The sequence below is a fragment of the Eptesicus fuscus genome, chromosome 14 (assembly GCF_027574615.1).
Source record: "Eptesicus fuscus isolate TK198812 chromosome 14, DD_ASM_mEF_20220401, whole genome shotgun sequence".
Lineage (NCBI taxonomy): Eukaryota > Metazoa > Chordata > Mammalia > Chiroptera > Vespertilionidae > Eptesicus > Eptesicus fuscus.
In genome coordinates, this window is record NC_072486.1 from 28,110,330 (window position 1) to 28,131,138 (window position 20,809).

Sequence of the window (20,809 nt, forward strand, 5' to 3'; positions counted from 1 at the left end):
AATACACAGTTTTGGGAAAATTGGACAGATACATACAAAAAAGTGAAACTAGACCATCAAATTACACAATACCCAAGAATAAACTCAAAATGGATTAGAGATTTAAATTTAAGTAGCAAAATTCAAAAATCCTAGAAGAAAATATAGACAGTAAAACCTCAGACATTTCTTAGCAATATTTTTGCCAATATATTTCCTCAGGCAAGGGAAAAATAAATGAAACTACATTAATGTAAAAAGCTTCTGCACAGCACAAGAAACCATCAACAAACTGAAAAGGTAACCCACTGAATCGGAGAACATATTTGAAAATGATACATATGATAAAGGATTAACTTCCAAAATATATAAGCAACTTGACACCAAGTAAACAATCCAATTTAAAAAAGGGGCAAAGGATCTGAATAGACACTTCTCCAAAGAGGACATTCAGATGGCCAAGAGAGATATGCAAAGATGTTCAACGTCTGCCCTAACCGGTTTGGCTCAGTGGCTAGAGCATCAGCCTGCGGACTGAGGGTCCCAGTTTCGATTCCGGTCAAGGGCATGTACCTTGGTTGCGGGCACATCCCCAGTTGGGGGTGTGCAGGAGGCAGCTGATGGATGTTTCTCTTTCATCGATGTTTCTAACTCTACCCCTCTCCCTTCCTCTCTGTAAAAAATCAATAAAAATATATTTGAAAAAAAAAATGTTCAATGTCACTAATCATCAGAGACACACAAATTAAAACCACAATGAGATACCACCTCACACCTGTCACAATGGCTATCATCTATAAAACAACAAACAACAAGTGCTGGCAAAGATGTGGAGAAAAGGGGAACCTTCATGCACTGTTGGTGGGAATGCAGACGAGAGGCAGCTCCTGCATTGAGTGTCTGCCCTCTGGTGGTCAGTGATCATCATAACTACCGGTCGTTCCACTATTTGGTCGATTTGCATATTAGGGTTTTATTATATAGGATAGACACATAGACACAACAACAGTATGGTGACAGCCAGAGAGCAGGGTGGGTGGGTAGAGGTCAAAGAGGGCCAAGGGGGGATAAATGGGGATGGAAAGAGACTTTGCTTTCTGTGATGGGCACACACTGTACTATGCAGATGATGTTTTGTTGAGCTGTGCACTTTAACCTGTATGGTTTTATTAACTAATGTCACCCCAACAGATTCAACATAAAAGAATTTATATGCCTGGAGTGTGACTACCCCCCTGATGTGCCCAGTTACTCTGTGAGGTTTCTTTCAGTAGAACTGTTTTTCATCCACTCTACTCATCCTTTTACAACATGCTATTGTTTTATTGTAAAATCAACCATTCTTTGGGACTTTTCTCAGGGCTTGCAATTTTGTAGTAGACAGGAATTTTCTATCTAAAGCAGGATGACGGTCTTGTTTTTAACAACAATAAACTAAACAAAAAGGTACTCTAAAAGGCCCATAGCAGTCATGTCAAGAGAAAGTCTTTCTTATCCATAATTTACTTCCATTCCTTAACCAAATGTACATGCTGTCATGGTCTTAGTGGTAATGGTGTGGCTTTCCTCCAAGCCTTGTTCCAACAGGCTCCTGAATGTGTCTCCAACAAGGTGTCCTCCCTGCCCCTCTGGGCTGTGGTTTCTCAAACCTCCTCTACTCCTACAGTCAGACAGGAGCAACCAGAGGAGACCTTCATGGCCCAGTTCCTTTACAGCAGCCCCAGGTCACCACCCACTCCACTCTGGAACAGCCAGGAGAAATGCAGACAGGCAACAAAGCTCTGCACTCCTCTCGATGGGCAAGAACACTGGTAGATAAAGGTGAGCATCCTTTTGAGGCTCTATGTAGATATGCATGCTCACATCTCTAGGTGCATATTCATCCAGTTTTTCTTGGGAAACCAGCAAAGCATAGCAAAGGGACCTGGTGTTAGAGCCACAGGGCTTCATTTCAGCTCTTGTATTCATCTCATTCACCATGGAATCTTGAACATCCGACCTTCAGTTTCTTCATCTGTAAATTGTTGAAGACAATGCCTACATTGCTAGATTATTGAAAGAAGAGCTTAAAATAAAATAGGTGCTATGGCAGTATGTTTGATAAGGGAGGAGACTTGGAAGGAAATTAGCATATGCCCAAACTGTGTTGGAGATGGGTACAGCTCCAGCTTATGTTGTAGGATAATGCCAATTCTCAGTTTCCCTTGGATTCCAACAGTTGTCATTTTTTTATCAAGCTTTTTAAATTTTTATTACTAGAGGCCTGGTGCATGAAGTTCATGCATGGGGGGGGGGGGTGTCCCTCAGCCCAGCCTGCACACTCTCAAATCTGGGACCCCTTGAGGGATGTCTGACCGCCCGTTTAGGCCCGATCCCAGTGGGCGGTCGGACATCCCTCTCACAATCCAGGACTGCTGGCTCCCAACTGCCCTCCCCTGCAGGCCTCGTCCCGCCCCAACTGCCCTCCCCTGCTGGCCTTGTCCCCCCCCCCCAACTGCCCTCTCCTGCAGGCCTGGACCCCCAAAACTGCTCTCCCCTGCAGGACTGCCCCCCCAACTGCCCTACCCTGCAGGCCTGGTCCCCCACAACTGCCCTCCCTTGCTGACCTGGTCTCCCCCAAATGCCCTCCTCTGCCGGCCTTGCCACCCCTAACTGCCCTCCCTGCTTGCCTGATCGCCCACAACTGCCCTCCCCTGCAGGCCTAGTCCCCCCCTCCCCCAGCTGCCCTCCCCTGCAGGCTGGTCTCCCCCAACTGTCCTCCTCTGCAGGCCTGGGTCCCCTCCAACTGCCCTCCCTTGCTGGCCTGGTCTCCCCAAACTGCCCTCCTCTGCCAGCCTGGTCACCCCCAACTGCCCTTCTCTGCTGGCTTGGTCACCCCTAACTTCCCACAACTGCCCTCCCCTGCAGGCCACCTTGTGGCAGCCATCTTGTGTCCACCTGGGGGCAGCCATCTTTGACCACATGGGGGCGGCCATCTTGTGTCTTGGTGTGATGATCAATTTGCATATTACTCTTTTATTAGATAGGATTATGCCATCAACATACTCCCCTCTGATTTACCCCCATTAATGACTTAACCCCCTTTCCATGTCTCAGTATAGCATATTTATAATTTCTTTCAGCTGTCTGTAAAAAGGTTCCACCTGTAACCTCTGCCCTGTTCCCAGCGCCATCTCAGGACTCAGCAGTTCCCAGCATCCCATCCCTGGGGTATGCTCAGGGGTTCATTTGTACCAGTTCCCTAAAGAATAAGAAGCACATTCTGCTCCTGGCAGACTGAGTAGGCCTTTCTGGAGCATCAAAGTGCTGGACAGAACAGGAATGTTTAGATTGCAAACATCCAATGCTGATCTTCACTCTCTATCCTTTATGGGAACAAATGCATGACTGCACCCCACTGGGTAGAGCCGTTTTCATTGCTCACTACAGACATGGTAGTCCTCCCTACCCTGGGGGTGCCGTCCCTGCCCTCAGTCCACAAATTTTATTCCAGATGTCCACCTGCATTCTTCCATCAAACCACCGTACACTTTGCCAGGTCAGCTCTCCTTGCTTGCTAATGCTTCTTTGAGCTTTCTTTGAAACAGCTGAGGGGTGGGGAGCCTATGGAGGAATGATGCTTTACAAATCAAAAAATAATAATGGAGTATATATTAGGATTTGTCATCTCTACAGGGCATGGAGCAACAGGTACTGGCTAGTGAATGACAACACTACCCTCTGGTGGCCAACCTAGGCTAGAATCCAAATAGTGCAGGCTCTCTGTTAGCAGGTAGCTTTGGGTTTCTATACAATGCAGAGTTTTCCCACTAATTCCATAGAAACCATAATCAAGCAGCGAAAAGAATTCCCCAGAAAGCATTTGGGCCAGAAAGAAACAGAATAGAAAAGTCCCATATTTTAGCGTTTGAATTTTTTTTTTGTCCCCCCAAAATGAGCTGAATTTCTGAATAGTTCGGAGCTCACTAAAGAAGCTCAGACTAGCCCTGACCGGTTTGGTTCAGTGAATAGAGCGTCAGCCTGCGGACTCAAGGGTCCCAGGTTCAGTTCCAGTCAAGGACATGTACCTTGGTTGCGGGCACATCCCCAGTAAGAGGTGTGCAGGAGGCAGCTGATCGATGTTTCTCTCTCATCGAAGTTTCTAACTCTCTAACTCTCTATCCCTTTCCCTTCCTCTCTGTAAAAAATCAATAAAATATATATATATATAAAAAAAGAAGCTCAGACTTTTAAGGGCACTCTATAATGTTGCTTTTAATAAACAGAATTTTAAGCCATTGCTATCTCTCTTACTAAGGGTTACTGTTAACTGAAAATACTTATGAAGTTCTCTAAAAGGAATGAAAGTTTGTGCTTCTTTTGCATTAAGTAAAAAGCCAGGTAGAGAAAACCTACATTTTTCTAAAGAACTATATAATGAGAGCTATATAAAAGATGGTGCCTCACTTTTTAGTTTGATCTCCAGGAACTAAACATTCAATTCAGATACAGAGGTGACTAAGTCCTGATGGCCCATATTATTTCCTTGGGTCTTAACCTCTTCATTTAATTTATGTTTAACCTAATTCCCATGCATTTCCTGTATATCCTATCAATCCTCCCACCTTAAAATATATATATTCCACTGGGATTGTTATATTGGAACAGTGATATATTGTAATAAATAAGAAGACAAACTCAGAATTCAACTGTTGCAATATAAAAACCTGATCAGGTATATGAATTTTTAAAGAGAATACAAAGACAAAATAAATGGGAGCATAATGGTAGGCTAGGTAATATACTTGGTATTCAAGAGTTTAAAAGAATGGTTCTGGGCATAGCAGCTAAGAGTATCTATAGTCATTAACATCACAGTAATGTCTCTGGGAAAAGGTAAGCAAAGGTAATATATAAAAGACCAACCACTTTTTTTCTCATTTCCTATCACATTCCCCACCTGTAAGGAAGGCCAAATTCCTACTATTCACAAGGTAACAAATTTATAAAAACTTGTTTTGGTTATTTTGAAAAGTTTCTGATTACTATTCCCCATCAAGAAAAGAATGCTTTTTCTCAAAGAAAACGTCACAGGATGTTCCACTTAAAGGCAATTGTGTATCTGAGAACTTAAAGACAAGCCATGTATGAAACTTATAACAAAAAAATAAAGTGTGTTACCATCAATAAAACCTACATTTTTTGAAGACTCAAGGGAGTATAAACCACAATAATCTTCTGGACAAACTATAAACTTACCTTAGCTACTTCTTCCTCTAATCGTTCTTGGTACTGTTTTTCCAACAACTTAACCATATTTGTTTCTTGTTCCACTTCAAATCCACCACCTGAAAACTAAATTAAAAAGTAAAATATGACATATTTATTTAAACTAATTATACACAACTTATTTATAAACTTCTACTCTCAAATATCTTCAAAAGATCAGTATTTCTTAGAAAACTTCTGAGAAGTTTTAATAAATAAATTTCAGTTTCACTCTTTTAATTAAAAACAATAATTCTAGTGAATAATTGTAATGTATACTTCTACTAAATAATTGTACTTGCTACTGTGCACTTAACAAAGATGCAAAGTGAGAAAATATTTACATATTTATATTTAATAACATACAATTCTAGGGTGGGACAAAGATATTTCTTAAATATAATGAATAAGACGTGTTTAATTAATTTTAAGTAATGTTAACAGTGGCTAGCTTTGCTCATCCTATCTAATAAAAGAGCAATATGCAAATTGACCATCACTCCAACACACAAGATGGCTGCCCCCATGTAGTCAAAGACGGCTGCCCCCATGTGGACACAGATGGCTGCCACAAGATGGCCTGCAGGGGAGGGCAGTTGGGGGGGACCAGGCCTGCAAGGGAGGGCAGTTGGGGGCGATCAAGCCTGCAGGGAAGGGCAGTTGGGGGGGGACCCAGGCCTGCAGGGGAGAGCAGTTGGGGGGGACCAGGCCTGCAGGGGAGGGCAGTTAGGGGTGACCAGGCCTGCAGGGGAGGGTAATTAGGGGCAAACAGGCTGGCAGGGGAGCAGTTAGGCGTCAATAAGGCTGGCAGGGGAGTGGTTAGGGGGTGATCAGGCTGGCAGGCAGAAGCGATTAGGGGCAATCAGGAAGGCAGGCAGGCAAGCAGTTCGGAGCCAGCAGTCCTGGATTGTGAGAGGGATGTCCGACTGTCCTACTGGGATCGGGCCTAAATGGGCAGTCGGACATCCCTCGAGGGGTCCCAGATTGGAGAGGGTGCAGGCTGGGCTGAGGGACACACACCCCCATGCACGAATTTCATGCACCACGCCTCTAGTGAAATTATAAGCAAATTTCCTTCTTGGTACATATGAATAGTATCCAATTGCCTATAAATACAAATTATTTTTAAAAATAGAAAAAAACCATTCATTTTTTAATGTAAATGTGTTCTCAGCATGAAAGTATTTCTTTACTAAATATCTGAATGTCATACAAAGAGATACTCCAAATGGAATGAATGTGAAAAATAAAAAAGGTAGCCAACATCTCTCCTTTGCATCCAGAATGAGAGAGAGCAAGGATCTTTATTTTCTGTGGGACTTAAGAACTAAAAATCTACTAATACCAGGGTTTTACTGTTATAATTCTCAAAAAAGTCACCATAAATGGGAAATAGACAGAACACTGAGGAGAGGCAGAAGGTGGTTTACCTACATGGCATATACTGGAAAAGATTAGGGCTTGTATATATAACATGGCCAGTGCTGAAGGAAGCCTCATCCACTGTCCCAACCTACCATCTTGGGTTCAGGAGATTCCTAAACCCTACTCTAGAGATGGTCTGGTCCAACTTCCCATGGCGATAAGAAAAGCTGTTGGCCAAGGCACTGAAACTAATTTGTTACGCAGCCCATATAATACAAAATAAAACAAGTTCTAAACTAGATCATATTCAGGGGGAAAAACCCCTCTATTCTTCTGGGTATTTTATATAGGTATTATCCTCACATTTATGATTCTTACTTCTTAGCAACTATTTATTGGATAATTATTAAACCACAGACATAGAAATGACAGTAAGAAAAAAATAAGTACACATTACAGTTTAAAGATATAATACCTCGGTTGTACCATCCATGTTCTGTTTTAGACAATTTCCAGTTTGCATGGTTTTCCGTACATCAGATTCAGTAATTACGACTGAATCAATGGAGAAGCTAAATATAAATAAAAGAGGGCGAAATAATTAGAGTTGTGAGTTTTACTGATAATCCAAATTTAAAGCATGCATGAATGTGTGTACTGGAGCAGGGGAAACAAAAATGATAGGTCAAGAGTTACAGATATTATATTTTAAACCATATTAGTTATTTATTTTCCATTTAAAAGTAAAATAACGTAACTGAGAGAGTATTTTAACATCACCAATGAATTTCATGTCATTTTATTTTATTTTCTAAATATGTTTTTATTGATTTTTAGGGAGAGGAAGGGAGAGAGAGAGAAACTGACTGGCTGCCGTCTGCACACCCCCTACTGGAGATGGAGCCTACAACCCAAAAATGTGCCCTGACTAGGAATCGAACAGGTGAAGCCAAGGATCAGAATAGTGCATATAAGAAGCACTGTTTCCTAATTGCTTCTTATATGCACTATTCTGATCCTTGGCTTCAGTCTTTTGTACCTCTTGGTACATGGGTTGACACTTAACCACTGAGAAAGACTGGTCAGGATCATGTCATTTTCTAAAGTCTACTACAAATGTATGACACAAAGCTATTTATAGGTACAGATATTTTTAAAATGTTATCTATAACATTATTAAGTAAAAAAGTTTATAAGATCCCATTTCTATTAAAAATTATTTATATGCACACACATCCACACCAAAAAAGAAGTCTGGAAGAATGCACATGAAAAGTAACAATGATTACCTCTAGTGGAACTGGAAGCAGTCACAGTGAAGGGAAGATTCTTTTTTTTTTTTTTTTTAATATATTTTATTGATTTTTTACAGAGAGGAAGAGAGAGGGATAGAGAGTTAGAAACATCGATGAGAGAGAAACATCGATCAGCTGCCTCCTGCACACCTCCCACTGGGGATGTGCCCACAACCAAGGTACATGCCCCCAACCGGAATCGAACCTGGGACCCTTGAGTCCGCAGGCCGACGCTCTATCCACTGAGCCAAACCGGTTTCGGCAGAAGGGAAGATTCTTAATTTATACAGAGTCACTTCTGAAATGTTTTTATTTTTAATCTGTGTTACCTTTTGGTATTTTGTAAAAAAGTTCCTAGAATACTTAACTTAGGTCATAAAAATAAGGTGAGATTAATATTTAGGAATTGTGGGTAAAAAATTAAAGGGTAAAAATTAAAATTTTCTTTTTAGCTAATATTTCTCACTCCCATTTTCATGTGCACCCATGCCACCTTCTCCATTCCACCCTCCTCTTGCCCACCTCCTCCTTTCTTTCTCCCATTGTCTTCTTTCAGTTCGCCATCCCCAAAAGGCCGGATACAAGTTGTCATTGTCCCATTTCATACCTTACATAACTAATCCCCTACTGATAGACATTTGTTTGTTTCCAAATGTTCACTACTACAAATAATACTACAATACAGATCCTCATAAATATAATCTATGGATGTTTTTATATTATAAAATTTTAATTGTCAGGCTTAATATTTAAAATTTTTAATATAATTCCAGAGTATAAAATGTTATATTAATTTTGTTCCTGAAACAGTATCATTTAAGTATTTTCTCAAAACTTCAGCAACATGAAGTTCTAACAGTCTTAAAACTTTGTTAGAACACATGTGTCTTTATTTTTGAGATGACATGTCCTTCCAAGTGCTATCGGCCAACTAAGTTTCTTCTGCTATGAATCACCTATTCATGTTCTATATTCATAGTCTATGTTCATGTGAAACAAATGGAAAAACTCGTTTCCCTTGACTTTCTTTTCTGCCCTTTCCTGGTTCTCCTATCTTCCTCAACATTTTGTATCTGTTTCCTAATTGCTTCTTATATGCACTATTCTGACCCTTGGCTTCAGTCTTTATTATTATTGTCATAGCCTAGAAAACCCTCCTGATTATTTATTGAGCCATTAAGATACAAACTCCAAAAAAGTGCTACTAAGTTACATTGACTTCATTCTGTAGTTTTATAGCATTTGAAATTATTTATCCCAAATTAAAAAAAAATCTGGCTAACACTGAATTCACTGCTCCCCTCTTACAGTTAAGGTCCCATTCCCCACCAGCCTGATTTATTTATTTATACTTATGCACCATTATTCTCCATATTCTCTAAGCCCAAACAACAAAATCAACTTGGATTTTCTCCTCTGCTTTGCTCCCAACATTACTCCATCCCAATGTCTCATATCCATTCCTTGATCTCCTTTTCTCCTAAGGCCACTCCAATATTACAAAAATGTACAGGATGGACAGTGAAAAATACCACACAGAGATGGGTTTAAATTCTAGCACTTTGGCTGTATCACCATGTTTCATTCCCCAATCACTACTTTTAAAAAATTATTTTGTGAATAATTATTGTTTCAATGATTAGATAGAAGTCCCATGAGGGAAAGGGCAGCTTTATATACATCTAAAGCTTCTTCCATGCTATCTAGCCAAGGCTCTTCCCTCACAATCTTAAGAGTGGTTATTGTTATTGTTATTATTATTATTATTATTGAGATGCTTAAATTATCTGCACCAAATAACAGAGGCAATAAAAAGTCAAATCAGAGGTGGTCAAATGCAGGTCTGTCTGCTCTTATGCCCATGGTCCTTCTAACCCCATACTATATCCCTAAGAGGCTTCTAGTATGACATAACCAATGTGTTAAATGAATGACTCAATTATTTCTCTTAAACTAGTTCACGTCTACCTTAGGAGAACACTACATTCTTTATTCAAAAAGTGTTATGGTTGTGTCCAAATGTATGATGGCAGTTACAAAAAATGACACTGTTAGTAAGAGTGAGCATGGTGGTCAATAAATGTCTCTTTGGCAATGGGGTGGGGAGGGAAGAAATGGTTTTAGTTGAAAGGTATTCTCTACATTTGCACTGAATATAGAAACTCTGAGAGAGGGTGGCAAGCTGGCAAAAGTTCAAATGCAGGAACAGCAAAGTAAGCCTACATTTCAGAAAATTCCCCTTTTTTCATGCTTTGGAGAAAAAGCATCACTAATTAAAAGAAGGCTATTTGAAATATTAGCTGGTTATTAGAGAGTTTTTGCTATCTACCTATTTCCTTTCCAATCAGTGGTTTCCAAGTGGTAATCCATGAACTGCCTGCATCAGAATTACCTGGTTACAAATACAAGTGTCCAGGTTCCATCTCAAAGCTATTGAGTCTGTAATTTTAAGAATTAAAAAATAATATTGTTTCAGTAATATAAAATTCAAAATTTAAATTAAATTTCTGATGCATGATTAAGTTTGGGAACACCTGATTTCAAATAAAATGGAAGCTTTAAAAGGCTGTGCCAATGCTGGGTAAACAATTCCAAAACCTACATACAGACCCTGGATCAAAGGAGAAGCATACTGCTTCCAAGGAACTGTGGACATTCACTATTTTGTCTAAAAAAAAAATTGTCTTGAGATTAGTGTCTATAAAGACATCAGTCTAAGGACAGCAGAGCCAAGCAGTTAGATGAAATACTTGAGGACTTTACAGAGCTAGTTATACACTATAGTATACTTCCCAAATAAAGTATTATTAACTGTTCATTCATTTAACAAATATTTATTGAACACCTACTGTGCATAGGGAATTGTTATAAGGTTTGGGATATATCAGTGATGTAAATAGACAAAAACCTCCACCTTTCTAACACTTCACAGGAGACAGTCAATAAGCAAAACAAACTACCCTCAAATACACACACACTCTCTCTTGTTTTTAACTTTACATATACAATAAATAATATTAAGTAATATGGAAAAATGAAGCAGAAAATTAGGACACAGGTTCTAAGGGATGATTTTAACCTAAACGGGGCTCAGAATTGGTCTCATGGAAACATGACATTTGAATCAAAGACCCCACAGAGATGAGTGTGTTGGGCATGCAAGCATCTGGAGAAAGATCACTTAGGTAAAAGGAACCCTTGCAGGACATTTGGTCCTGTGCAAAATGTCCACTGAAATGTTTGGTTCCCATGAAAAGGTCCTCGAAATTTGGTCCTATCAGAAACAACTATGAATATATTTGGCCCATGCCAAGTGGACCTTGATATTGGATCCTGTTAAAAACATCCATGGTTAGAAAATGTCCCTGGGTTCAAATGGCCCATAATGTTTATTTATATTCTTGGTTTACAAGATTAATACATAAAAATACTATCATGTTTTATTGGTTGAATAATTACGTGGTGACTGTATTGCCAATAATGACCCTTCTCACCTCAGTAGTCTAGCTGGTAATGGCACAGAGGTTAGGTAGATGCGTTGGTGTTTGAATCTTGCAGAAGAGGGGGATTTAAATATCAAAGACCTTTTGGTGTGGACCAAATGTCTCCATGTACATTTTAACAGGATCAAATGTCCACTAATCGAAGGAACAGAAATGAGAAGTCCCTAAAGCAGGAGTATATCCATGATTTGACGATCTCAAGTAGACTAGCTTGAGAACAGTAAATGACAGGCAAGTCAGTTGGAGATAAAGTCAGAGAGTTAATAGGGACTCATCATGTAGGCCCCCATAATAGCAGTGTAAGAACATAAGAGCACTGGAATAACCTCATCTGTCTTAAATTTTAAAAGCAAAGTTCTGGAACTGTGTTGAGTTCAGACTCTGGGGAAGAGTTCAGGTAGAAGCTGGGAGATAGGTTGCTGCCACAATCCAGGTGAGACATGACGATGGCAGCGACCAGAGGAGTGGTGAGAAGTGGTCCAGTTTGGATGTATTTTGGAGGTACAGGTAACAGCATTTATTGATAAGTGAAAGTGAGGTCTGAGAGAAGAGGAGTCACCATAGATGGAGATGCTGTGGAAGAAGCATATTTTGAGGGGAGGATCCAGAGTTTTATTTTGGACATGGTGAATCTGAACATTAGACAATCAAGTGGGGAAAGTCCAGCCATGACTGGAATGATCGTATCTTAAGAGTCCTCATGTATTCCTCACATCAAAGTAGTAAAGACTAGGCATACAATAAACAACAAGTACATTCACACTGCCTTATTTAATCCAGCAGATTAATAACAACCATCACCTTTATAAAATATAGGTGTAAGTAAAATTCCTATAATAAAATGTCTGGTTTACATTAACATTACTTTACACATTTTAAGATTACTACCTCCTGTTCTTATTTCTTGATAATACTACATCCCATCTCTTTCAAATAACTTTGCTTAAGTTACTTTTCCCCCCTTAAAACAACCATCCTATGAGTGTTACTAAGCTATAAATACTATTAAATGAAATTATAAATAGATGGATACCTTGGCTGAACTGTGGACTCACTAATAGCTTGAAGCCTTTTCTGCAAACAATGGATCTCTGCCTCATAGTTTTCTTCAGTTTCTTTCAACTGTTGCTGCAAAGAGAATATGAGTTTTTCTAATTCTTGGACTTGTCTTTCAAGTTGTTTAATTTGTTCAATATGTTGCAGGGTCGATAACTTGCTTTTATGACTGGCATCTAAGATAAACATAAGGAAAGACATTTAATACAAATTTCTTAGTGAAATACCACAATCACTTTTCTGTGTGTGCAGAGAATATTTATATATAAAGCTATTCCTGATCAAGCTCCTGCTAATAATTTGGGCTTTATCCCCCACTACTTTTTCACACACCTTGCACTCTCAATTCTCCAATTTGGATGCGGTATGTCACACCTGTAGGTTTAAATCTCAGGAGCCTGCCCTAAAATTCCAACCTCCCTACTCCTGCCCACTGCCTGACCTTACTCATCCTCCAAGGAAGTACTAGACTTTTCCTCTTTCCTACCATTCTTTCTATTCATTCTATTATAGAAATTGTCCTACTGTTTTCTAACAGTTTATATTGCTTTCCCACTGGATTTGACTTCCTTTGGGAACATATTTCAGTGATTTTAGATTTCATAAGCACTTGATAAACAAATGAATCCAAGACTGAGATATACAATTACCTTCCTCCATGGGCTCTAAGACAAGAACAGAATCACATATTTATTTCATAGTACTTACAATTTTGTCAAAAACCATTTACCTGTTTCCTGTGTTTTTATATTCTGTATCTCTAACTGGTGAATTTTCTGAAGTTCCTTGATTTTTTCCTCTTGAGCAAAAATAAGTTCCTCTTTAAGATTGCAAAGAGCTTTATCTTTTTCATTTTCCATGTATGCACGAACCTGATCCACATGAGTCGAATAAACCAGAGAGAGGCATATACGTTGTGCTTCCATTTGTAGCCTTAAATCATTCTTAAAAGTGAGTGTATATACATTAGAAAATTTTAAAATGACAAATCAAATAATTTAACTTCTATTTTCTTGCATATACTGACCACAAAATGGAAAACACATGAAATTACAGTTTAAAAATTCATGTAAGAAAAGTGAAGTCTAATTTTTTTCTCACTTTTCATTCTGCTGCATTGATCTACTTATCTTTTTCAAGGAAAGTGCCATAATGCTTTCATTAGCTCAAGTTTATGATAAATTCTGATATTTGGTATAGCCAGTATGGCATCATCTTTTATTTTTATTTAAAAATATTTTAAATGTAAAGAAATAAGAAAAAATGTAATAAACATCTATGTATTCATACCCCATATTAACAAATACTAATATTTTGTCTTTTTAAAACAGATTTCTCTTCCCTACACATTTTTTTTTGGTTTAAAACAAAAATATAAATAAAATTTAATCTACCATATTCCCATTCCTCCTTCCCCAGAGACAATCATTATCACATTAGTTACAAGTCCAGTCCACTACTTATACTGTCACTTCTCAACATATCTGTAGACAATGTACTATATTTAGCATTCTAAGGAATTCATATAAATAGTGCAAAATGGTATTTATATTACAAACCACTCTTCTCATGCAATATCCTTCTGAAAGTTATCCATGTAGATACAGGTTAACTTATTTTAACTGTAGTATAGTATATATGAATACACCACAATCTTTCCATGTCCTTTCTGGAGATAAACTGGATTTCTACTTTTTTATATTTCAAAAAATGTTGCAATAAATTCTTATACACATCCCTTGTAAAATGTGCCAGTGCTTTCCTAATGTAGTGATTCTCAAACTTTAGTACACATCAGATTCATCTGGAGTGCTTATTAAAACAGATAGCTAGGCCCTTCCTCCAGAATTTCTGGTTCTGGTATCTGGTGTGGGGCTCGAGAATTTGAGTTTTAACCAGTTTCCAAGTGACACTGAAGTTGCTGGTCAGGAACCACACTGAGAGCCACCTAGGAATGTAGTGTCTGGGTTGTAGCTAATGCACATTAACAGTATTAGATTTTACCAAAACATTTTATATATAATTATACCAAAGTATATTGGCATTAGCAGTGTATGAGTCCTCATCGCCCCCATAGCTTCACTACACTTTTTACTGAGACTTATTTTGCAATCTGATGGGTAGAAAATGCTGGGGTTTTTTGTTTTATTGTTTTTAAATGAATCCATCTTTAATATATATATATATATATTTTATTGATTTCAGAGAGAAAGGGAGAGGAAGAGAGAGATAGAAACATCAATGATGAGAGAGAATCACTGATCGGCTGCACCCTGTATGCCCTCCACTGGAGATCAAGCCTGCAACCCGGTACCCTTCAGTCCACTGAGCCAAACCAGCTAAGGCTAGAAAATGCTGTTTTCTTGTTACATCAATTTATAAAATTAAAAGTATCCTTTCATGTTTATTAGCCATTTTGGTTTCCTATTATGAGACAAATGTCTGTACATATCCTTTGTTCAATTTTAAAATTTTAATCCTCTTCTTACATTAGTATTCTTTACACCTTCTTCAGATTAACCTCTCCCCTTTTTTACTATATGTGGCAAATATGTAATCCCAGTCCTTCAACTTGTTTTGTAGTATTATTTGTAAAACAGATATAATGACATTTATCAATCTTTTCTTGTGTATCTTTGTCTTCATTAAAAGTCTTTCCCTATCAAGATCCTAATTTCCTTTTGTGTGAACATCTTTAACCAATCTGGAGTTATTGTATTCTAAAGGGTAAGGATCTAATTCCCTAATTTCCCACCCCAAATATCAAAAGGATATTTGCCAAAAAGCATAAAAGAATATTATCAATAACCTATATAAATTTGAAAACATAATCTAACATGAAGGCCTATGCTGTTTCACTGTTGGTTCTTGATAAACTGGCTTTGTTTTGTTTATTCTTTCTTTTATTCACTCATTTAAGAAATCTTATTAACTGCCTATCTTGTGTTGGACATCATTCTAGTCCCTAGGAATACAGCAGACAGGGTTCTTGCTTTCAAAGAGCTGATATTCTAGTTGTTCCTCTTGTAGTTTCTAAATGCCAATACCTTTTTCAATTCTAATTATTACCTTCAATTTTACATATATACATTTCAATCCATGTTGTCCCCAAGCATCAATAATCAATCATATCAGTAGCATTTCTGCCACTCCTCCCTCTTCCTTGAATCCTGACATTGATGAGACTTCTGTGATATTATTTTCCTCCTGCTCAAATTTCCTAATTATATTCATATGGAATTATACTTCAAAATTATCTGTTACCTTTAATTATAAAAAAATCTTAACAGCCACATTTATTTTGGTTTCAGTGAGAGATATCTGTTCTATTTACTAAGTTTATTTAGTCCCAGGAGTAGTAATTTGTGTGGCCTTAGCATTATTTCTAAGCATATTTTGATTGCTCTTAGGTGTCACTGTTGTGTAAATTACTGCTCAGTTTCTTCTGTGAGCTTCCTTCCATACACACATATTCACTCTCCTCCTTACCAATCAGGGGGTTTGTCTTGGTAGTGATGAGTGGGCAGGGACAATTTACAGGCTTGCCTTTCTTCACTTTCTGTAAGTTAATGTCATCTTTAGTAGAGGAAATAAAATTCCTATTGAAAAAATGTGACCATTTTATTATCTTCAAATTTAGGTCCTCTTCTAATAATGCTTTTTAAATGATTTCTGATATTTTAGGATTAATTAGTTCTAGCCGGTTTGGCTCAGTGTATAGAGTGTCAGCCTGCGGACTCAAGGGTCCCAGGTTCGATTTTGATCAAGGGCACATGCCTGGGTTGCGGGCTCAGTCCCCGGTGGGGGGCATGCAGGAGGCAGCCAATCAATGTTTCCCTTTCATCATTGATGTTTCTATCTCTCTCTTCCTCTCCCTTCCTCTCCGAAATCAATAAAAATATATTTTTTAAAAATTAAATTAAAACCAGTTTAAGGTTTTGAAAATAATTTCAGATATTTAGCAATCATTAATAATTATGCAATTTGAATTTTGTAATTATTTAAGTTATTAAAATGGAAACTATCTTCACATATGATATATTATAAATATGGACATATTAGACTAATAAAGAGAAAACTTTCCAGTGGTTTCCTATTGCATCCTATATAATAAAACCCTAATATGCAAATCGACAGAACAGTAGAAAGACCAATCGCTATGACGTGCACTGACCACCAGGGGGCAGACACTCAACGCAGGAGCTGCCCCCAGCCCGCAGGCCCCACGCCAGCCAAGGTGGGTGCCAGCGAGGGGGTGGGGGGGCCCAATTGCCCTGCGGGTCAACCCGCAGATTGGCCCTGATCCCCGGCCAGGCCTAGGGACCCTGCCTATGCACGAATTTTGTGCATCGGGCCTCTCAACATCTTACAAAGGCTATAAGGCTCCCCAAGATGTGGCCTCTTACTTCTTCAAACTCTTCTTCCACTCTTCCTCTCTCAAAATCAACTAAACACTTTTATTCTGCAACTCAAATTCATCTATATCTTCACAATTGCTCTGATTTCCTTGTGGTAGGCTCCTCCCTTTCATTCAGACCTCAGTTCAAATGTCACTTCCTCCAAGAAACCTTTCCTGACCACTCTATTTAATGATGCCACATCACTACCCCTCGTTCTCTATCACCTTAATTGTTTTATTTTCTTCCTAGGACTTACCACTATTTTTAACTACTCTACTTGTTTCCTTGTATACTGCCTGCCTCCATCACCAGAATATATATGCTCTCTGAGATCTGGAATCATCCTTCTCTTGTTTGCCATTATACACCTATACCTGGCAAGAGATTCAGTAAATACTTGTTATATAAATAAAGAAACACAAAGATTGAGTTAATATCATTACATAAGACACCCAGTGGAATTTTCCTGTTATTTCTAATATTAGTATCTAGCAAATATAAATTGTTGGGAGTGATCTATTATTACTTATTACATGCATTCTTTAACTGTATTTAGAATTAATACTTTTTCCCCTTTTAGGTATAATGATACTCAAAGAAAACTCTAGGGCTTAAATTGAGATTTTTTTCAGGGAAATATAGTTTCATAACTACTGAACAACTATATAGAGTACTTTAAATTTAAGAGTTAATTTTCAGTTGTGGAACCTTGAAAACACCAGTATGAATTAAAATTCTGAAACTGATCTTTGGGATTGTAACAAAATAGTAAAAATATAATTTTTGTAAAGTTTATATTCTGAACATAGTTATTTAAATTCTTGCCTTTTCAAAGAAAATGTGAAACCATTACTTTTTTATTTATTTGTTGAGCAGAATGTACAATACAGATGAACTGAAAGAAAGCCAACAATGTTTAAGAAAAAACAGGTAAGAGAAATAATAAATAAATGACAGGCCCAAATGAAAACTATATTATAGGGTTCACTTTCATTCTCCTGTAAGGAGGTTAATTTATGTTTTAGGAAAACAAAAACTTTTTTTTAGTATGAAGCATACATTAGCAATGTGCTTTAGCATAAAGTAAGTAAACATACCTGTTCTGATTTAAGTACACTAAGTTCCTGCTGAAGTTTATCATTGTCACTTGGTTCAGTTATCCCAAGTGATAATTCATTTGTCACAGATGGCAAGTGATCCCAACACAACTGTTCTTGTTTGCTTTCTTTCCCAATAGTCATATTTTCAAAAGGTATTTTCTCATCCTCCACTATTTTTGATGCACCAAAATCTTTACTTATTTTAGAAACTGATCCTCCAGATTCCCTGCTTGTCAAAGTCACAACTCCATCATTTAAAGAACATAACTGAACATCACATCCTCTTACATCTTCTGTCCTATTATGGTTAATTATGACTTCTAGCTCTTTACATCTCAATAAAACTTGCTCTTTCTCTTGCTTTAAAGATTTAACTTCTTCACTTAGAAAACAAATTTCACCATGTTTCTGTTTTAATTGTTCAGAAAGGTCAGACAGTCTTTCTGACAGTTCTAATTTTTCTCGCTTGGTTACCTCAAGTTTTTCCATAAGTTCTGTAGTATCTTTCTCAACCACCTCACCAATTTCCAATGATTCTGCTATAAAAGTTTTGTCGTCATCAAATATTGAACTTCTCATTTTTGCTGTAGGTGGATTTATTCTTTGCAAATGATGAAGTTCTTCACTAAGTGCTTTAAGCTTACTTCTATACTCTACCTCTTGTTTATTTTTACTGTCTTCTAAATCACTTTTTGCCTTGAGAAGGCAAGCATAGTCCTCTTGTAACTCTTGATAGTTAACTTCAAAATTTTTTTCAGCAAATGAAAAAGTGTTTCTTTGCTTCTCAATCTCTTCATTTAGCTGAGTACATTGTTTTTTGAGGTCTTCGTTTTCCTCAGTGAGCATTTCTATTTCTGTTTGCCAGCTACCATCTTTGGATTTGGACTTAATGGGGCCCATGCAAACTAATCTTTCTTCTTGGTTAACAGGAGTATGTATTTTCAACATGTCTTCAAGGGCTTTTTTTTCATCTTTAAGAATACTATTCTCTGCTTCAAGTTGCACAAATTTTTCTTGAAGGTCATCCTCCTTTTCCTTCATTTGTTTCTCCAATAATTCAGTTTTAAGTTGCAATTCTTGAACCTCTTGTTCAAGTGTACCCTTTTCCTTTTCTTCTTGTCTGAGTATTTCAATTTCTTTTTGAAGTTCATTGATTTGAAGAGCCATTTCTTCTGATTTTGAATTCACAAGGGACTGCTGTAAATCTTTTAGCTTTGAAATTTCCAAAATTAATTGATTCTGCTTAGTTATCAAATTGTCTCTTTCAAACTGTATGTTTTCTATCTTTTGACTCATTTCATTCTGTAAGCCATCTATCTGCTGTTTATAGTGAATGCCTAAATTATCTTTAAGTTTTTCAATATTTATTCGATGCTCAATTTCTAAATCTTCCTTTAGTTTGGAAAGTTCTTCTTCATGACTAAACAGAAGCTGTGTTCTCAGTCTCTCTAATTCAGCTTCTTGTGATTCCGCCATTCTATCTAACACAGCATTCTTTTCTCTTTCCAACATTTCAAGTTTTATCTTATAATTTGTAACTTCTGCTTCATGTTTTAATTCTAGTTCCTTCCTGGATTCGGATGCAGATACAATCTCAGCTTTCAAATCCTCCACTGTACTAAGGGACTTATGTGCTTCATTTAGTTTACTTTCTTGTTCAGCTATTGTCTGTCTAGCTCTCTGAATTTGGTCTCTTGAAAAGCTCAATTCTTCACAAAGGTCTTCAAGCTGTCTTTGTAGAGCAGACTTTTCTCCTAAAATTATTCCTAGTTCTTCCTTGAGTTTTTCTTTTTGAGAGTTAGTATCTTGCAATTTTATATTCAGTTCATTTATTGCCATATTCATTAACTTTACTTGATCTTCATTAACTGTAGTATTTGGATATGATCTTAAAGCATTATCCATCTCTGCCTTATGTTGTGTTTTTAGTTCATCTATCTGTGATATGTGTTGTTTTATTAACTCTTGTTTCATCTGTACTATCTGCTGTCCATACATCTCATCCAGCTCTGCCCGGAGTTGTTCTAACTTTCTTTGTGTTTCTTGTTCCATTCTTTGCAGGATATCAGTTTCAAATTGGCTATCTTTATGGTTTTTCTTCTGAAGTTCTTCAACTGTCCCCATTAATTGTTTTATTTCCTCAGAACACTGTCTTTCCTTTTGCTTGGAATTAGTCAACTCTAAATTCATATTTTTTATCTCTTGGTTCTTTTGTACAACCTGTTCTTGTAATTCTTCCAGTAATTTGTCAGCAGCTGTGACTTTATCCTTTAGCTCAAAAGTTTTTCTTTCTTCTTCAATTATTTTTGTATTTAATTCTTCAATGATTGCCTCCTTTTCTTGAACTTCTTTATTTGAACTTTCTACTCTTTTATCTTGTTCCTTTAAAAAGAAAAAAAATGAAAATATAAAAATGATATTTTTAGTTCCTAGGAACTTATGTCACTTTACCTCATTACCAGGAAAGTAAGATTTTTACATAATCATATAAAAAGTGACTGCTGTCCCTCAATTTTCTCAAGTCAGTGAGAAAATTTATAGTTCTAGAAGAAAGTCTTAAAAATCAAGGTTCCTCCCGTGTATTCTAATGACCTGAAAGTATTTGATGGGCAAGTGCCTTAACTTCATTCCTGGGGCTAAGTAAATTAGAAATTTAGGGATATGCAGCACTTAAGTGATTGAACCTCAAGCGACATGCAAGACAACCCTACCATGTATGACATATCAACTTGGTCCTAGACTTTTGGTTTCAATAGAAATTTGAAAGCGGGACAGATACTTTTTCCTGGTTTGGTATTCTATTTTAGAATTGTAGGTAAGCCTAAACCCAGAACACTTGGCCAAAGCTGTGATTATCATTAAGC

At 37.3% G+C, this 20,809-nt stretch overlaps 1 protein-coding gene across 1 annotated transcript in view; it reads right to left on the reverse strand.

Annotated features, from left to right (window-relative positions):
- AKAP9 (A-kinase anchoring protein 9) overlaps positions 1-20,809 on the reverse strand; it is a 124,710-nt gene that overhangs the window by 66,381 nt on the left and 37,520 nt on the right. The window contains exons 8-12 of the mRNA XM_054726544.1: positions 17,943-20,327; positions 13,176-13,389; positions 12,423-12,621; positions 7,067-7,163; positions 5,218-5,313 (exon numbers count right to left, since the gene is read on the reverse strand). Coding sequence (XP_054582519.1) covers positions 5,218-5,313; positions 7,067-7,163; positions 12,423-12,621; positions 13,176-13,389; positions 17,943-20,327 — 2,991 coding nt within the window. The remainder of the gene's footprint in view (positions 1-5,217; positions 5,314-7,066; positions 7,164-12,422; positions 12,622-13,175; positions 13,390-17,942; positions 20,328-20,809) is intronic.